Below are 4,728 nucleotides of genomic sequence, written 5' to 3'. Positions count from 1 at the left end.
ATTTTTTAAAAGAGAATGATTCTTGCTATTTTCTTTTTCTTTCTTTCTTTTTTTTTTTTTAATTCCTACTTCAATTTCTATCAAAGTAGACCAAGGACCACCGACTACAATGAACAAAAAGCCACTAATTTAGTATTTGTTTTTTTGGGCCTTCAGGCTCGAGCTTTTCAACGAAGGTTCAAGGTCAGACGAAAATAATAGGCTTGGGGCCCAAACCAGCCAAATCCAACCCAGCCCAGCGAATAACAAAAACCCTAGGCGAGTTCGTGGTCGACTACTTGAAATATATATAGCTATCTCTCGCCCGCCCGCTCTCTCGCTCACTCACTGTCGCATTCCGTTTACATCTGAGGAGGCTGCCATCAGGTTCGCTCCTACTTTGTCTTCAACTTCAGCTCATTTCTTGATTTATTTTTTGCGCTTATTTTGTACATTTTCGCGTTTTTCGTGTATGGTTCGTTTGGAGATCTGGACGAGACTGATTATTGAGAATAATTTTTATAATTGTTCCCATCTTTCTTTGTTTTTTCTTGGATTCGTATATGGTCTTTCAAATCCAGATTTTAAACCGCAGATAAACCAAAAGTATGGGATTGGCTTTCTTCATGATTTGTTGGGAGGGTGCAATATTTATGTGTGTATATATACATTGAACAAAATTATGTTATATGTATTTATGCATCATTTTTACATTTGATTCTGATTGGTTCGGTATTCTTTTTTTTCTTTCCTAAATTTTCTTCTCTTCTGTCTCTTTGCATTGGCATTAATGACTGCTGAGAATTACATGTTTGAATAGAGCTCATATTGCTTCTTCGGGGACGCCGATTCTATGATTTGTGCGGACCCTGTTATCAGCAAATGTGTTTCCCCCCCTATAAATTGTCTTATGGTTGTTAAAAGAAAAGAGTAGAATATGGGCTAAACAATATTATATCGTATTCTTTGCTCTATGCGCGTGTCAATCTAACTGTGACTAAATTTTTTGTTTTTGTGGGCAGGTTTTAATTTGATTCTTGGTGGAAGACCTCCGTGTGAATACCTTTTTTTTTTTTTTTTGTGTCTTCTATAAAGGCTAGCCAAGATGGTAATTCATTTCTTTCTGTCTAATATGGCTTGTTTGGTTGTTGATTTTGTTTTCCATTTTCTGTTCATGGTTAATGAAGAATTGTTTGTGATTTGTGCAGGTGAAGTTCACAGCAGACGAGCTTCGTAGGATTATGGACTACAAACACAATATTCGTAATATGTCTGTTATTGCACATGTTGATCATGGTATGATTTCTATTATACTTTGGCTTACTAGGTTTATTTTTAGTTACGAAATCTTTTGTATGCAAGTTTTGCATTTATGCAAATTTATATCTGCAAATCTGACTAAACATTTGTCTCCAGCAAGAGAGGACTAGTCGTGCAATAAATTTGTGTTGTTGTTAGGACGCATTGCAGTCATTGACTGTAGCATGCATAAGTGGGAGGTTTTTTTCATCCATTAGGGGCAAGATGGACGTTGATTTTGCCTTTCCGTGTTTTAAATGCCATCTGATGTTAGCTTTAAGTTTTGGTGTATATTTAACAAGGATGCTTCTAACTTTGTGCGGTGCTGCAAATTGTTTTTGTTAATTTAGTGCTTGTTAAATTAATGTACTTTTAATTTTATTTATATGCCTCTTATTATGAAATATCTTTTGTTTTGTTTGTTGAAGTCCTGTAAATGTTATTTCATGTTGTTACTTTAGCACATGTTCTATGACTTTCTTTAGTATGCCTTATGCTATTTTATATTGTTATTTGAATGTTTTGGTGCTTCAAGTTCTAATGATGTATTTAACTATAAAATTTCAGGGAAGTCTACACTTACAGATTCTCTCGTGGCTGCTGCTGGTATCATTGCACAAGAATCTGCAGGTGATGTTCGGATGACAGATACTCGTGCGGACGAGGCGGAGCGTGGCATCACAATTAAATCTACTGGTATCTCCCTCTACTATGAGATGACTGATGAGGCTCTGAAGAGCTACAAGGGAGAGCGACATGGGAATGAGTACCTTATCAATCTCATTGATTCCCCTGGGCATGTTGACTTTTCATCGGAGGTTACAGCTGCTCTTCGCATTACTGATGGTGCACTTGTGGTCGTCGATTGTGTTGAAGGCGTTTGTGTCCAAACAGAAACTGTGCTTCGACAGGCCTTGGGAGAAAGGATTAGGCCTGTCTTGACCGTTAACAAGATGGACAGGTGTTTCCTTGAGCTCCAGGTTGATGGAGAGGAGGCTTACCAAACATTCCAGAGGGTTATTGAGAATGCTAATGTCATCATGGCTACATATGAAGATCCCCTCCTTGGTGATGTCCAGGTTTACCCTGAGAAAGGGACAGTTGCCTTCTCTGCTGGTTTGCATGGCTGGGCCTTTACACTGACCAACTTTGCAAAGATGTATGCGTCCAAATTTGGAGTTGATGAGGCAAAAATGATGGATCGGCTGTGGGGTGAGAACTTCTTTGACCCAGCTACAAAGAAATGGACCAACAAGAATACTGGCTCTCCTACCTGCAAGCGTGGTTTTGTTCAGTTCTGCTACGAACCTATCAAGCAGCTTATTGGCATTTGCATGAATGACCAGAAGGACAAACTGTGGCCCATGTTGGAAAAACTTTGTGTCACCATGAAGTCAGAAGAGAAGGACCTAATGGGGAAGGCATTGATGAAACGTGTGATGCAGACCTGGCTCCCAGCAAGTAGTGCCCTATTGGAAATGATGATCTTTCACCTTCCCTCCCCATCCAAGGCCCAAAGGTATCGTGTTGAAAACTTGTATGAGGGTCCCCTTGATGATGCTTATGCTAATGCTATCAGGAACTGTGATCCTGATGGGCCTCTTATGCTATATGTATCAAAAATGATTCCTGCATCTGATAAGGGTAGGTTCTTTGCTTTTGGTCGGGTCTTTTCTGGAAGGGTCTCTACTGGTTTGAAGGTTAGAATCATGGGTCCCAACTTTGTGCCTGGGGAAAAGAAGGACTTGTATGTTAAGAGCGTGCAGAGAACTGTTATCTGGATGGGTAAGAAGCAGGAAACAGTTGAGGATGTGCCTTGTGGTAACACTGTTGCCTTGGTTGGTTTGGATCAGTATATCACCAAGAATGCTACTTTGACAAACGAGAAGGAAGTTGATGCACACCCAATCCGAGCCATGAAGTTCTCTGTGTCACCTGTCGTGCGTGTGGCTGTTCAATGCAAGGTTGCGTCTGACCTTCCTAAGCTTGTTGAGGGCCTGAAACGTTTGGCCAAGTCAGATCCTATGGTTGTCTGTACTATTGAAGAGTCTGGGGAGCACATCATAGCCGGTGCTGGAGAACTCCACCTTGAGATATGTTTGAAGGATTTGCAGGATGATTTCATGGGTGGAGCGGAGATTATCAAGTCTGATCCTGTTGTCTCCTTCCGTGAGACGGTCCTTGAGAAGTCATGCCGTACTGTGATGAGTAAGTCGCCCAACAAGCACAACCGTTTGTACATGGAAGCACGCCCCATGGAGGACGGGCTTGCAGAGGCCATTGACGATGGTCGTATCGGTCCAAGGGATGATCCTAAAGCTCGTTCCAAAATCTTGTCTGAGGAATTTGGTTGGGATAAGGATCTAGCGAAGAAAATCTGGTGTTTTGGCCCTGAGACCACTGGCCCTAACATGGTCGTTGATATGTGCAAGGGAGTTCAGTACCTGAATGAAATTAAGGATTCTGTTGTTGCAGGGTTCCAGTGGGCATCTAAGGAAGGTGCATTGGCGGAAGAAAACATGAGGGGTATCTGCTTTGAAGTCTGTGATGTTGTTCTTCATGCTGATGCCATTCACAGAGGAGGTGGTCAGGTCATTCCAACTGCTAGGAGGGTTATTTATGCCTCCCAGATTACAGCGAAGCCCAGGCTTCTTGAGCCTGTATACCTGGTGGAGATACAAGCTCCTGAGCAGGCACTTGGCGGTATCTACAGTGTTCTTAACCAGAAACGTGGGCATGTGTTTGAGGAAATGCAGAGGCCTGGTACCCCCCTATACAACATCAAGGCATACCTTCCTGTCGTTGAATCTTTCGGATTCTCGAGCACTTTGAGGGCTGCAACCTCAGGGCAAGCTTTCCCTCAATGTGTCTTTGATCACTGGGACATGATGTCATCCGATCCATTGGAACCTGGATCCCAGGCTTCTCAGCTTGTTACGGACATCCGCAAGAGAAAGGGCTTGAAGGAGCAGATGACACCGCTTTCCGAATTTGAGGACAAGCTATAAGTTAGCCTCTGCCATATTTTCTTTTCTTCTCATTGTTGCTCGCCCAATCAACTGTTTTGCTTTTCTTTTTTTCTCGTTATGTTTTGGTTTAGAACTTTAGATTCTGTGTATTTTCACATTTGTTACTTTTTAAGAATTAGTTCTCTTTTTACAAGGGCGGAAATAATTGGTTTATCTTCAGCTCATTAGGATTGAGATATGTGCCTTTTTTGATTGAGTGTGATTTCATAGATGTAAAAGGTTTTTAGTCTAAAGCTTTCCGTTGACTCATAAATTTGCAATCTGGTATACTATTTGTTCGTGATGTTTCCTTTTTCTTACGTGGCTGGTGGTTCTTTTTTCTTTAATTCAATTTATAAGGGAAAAGGATTACAAATAGGTCTTTTTGAAAAGAAAGGAACAAACTAAGGAACTAAGAAAGAGAGAGAGGAGTGTAGTCCAA

At 41.2% G+C, this 4,728-nt stretch overlaps 1 protein-coding gene across 1 annotated transcript; it reads left to right on the top strand.

Moving 5' to 3' along the window:
- The first annotated feature begins 294 nt into the window (after positions 1-294).
- On the top strand, positions 295-4,481 carry LOC133876506 (elongation factor 2-like). Its single transcript, XM_062314796.1, has 4 exons — positions 295-366; positions 1,002-1,087; positions 1,188-1,275; positions 1,846-4,481. The coding sequence occupies exons 2-4, from the start codon at positions 1,085-1,087 to the stop codon at positions 4,284-4,286; spliced, it is 2,532 nt and encodes an 843-aa protein (XP_062170780.1). The 5' UTR covers positions 295-366; positions 1,002-1,084; the 3' UTR covers positions 4,287-4,481.
- Positions 4,482-4,728: the final 247 nt, after the last annotated feature.

The sequence above is a fragment of the Alnus glutinosa genome, chromosome 8 (assembly GCF_958979055.1).
Source record: "Alnus glutinosa chromosome 8, dhAlnGlut1.1, whole genome shotgun sequence".
NCBI classification, from domain to species: Eukaryota; Viridiplantae; Streptophyta; class Magnoliopsida; order Fagales; family Betulaceae; genus Alnus; species Alnus glutinosa.
The sequence above is the reverse complement of the archived record's forward strand: the minus strand, read 5'-3'. Positions and strand labels throughout refer to the sequence as shown.

Bases quoted from the DNA above. Each gene is read 5' to 3' on its own strand.
- LOC133876506 (XM_062314796.1), top strand. The intron at 1,276-1,845 runs GTATGATTTCTA...ATAAAATTTCAG, and splicing joins TATTGCACATGTTGATCATG to GGAAGTCTACACTTACAGAT.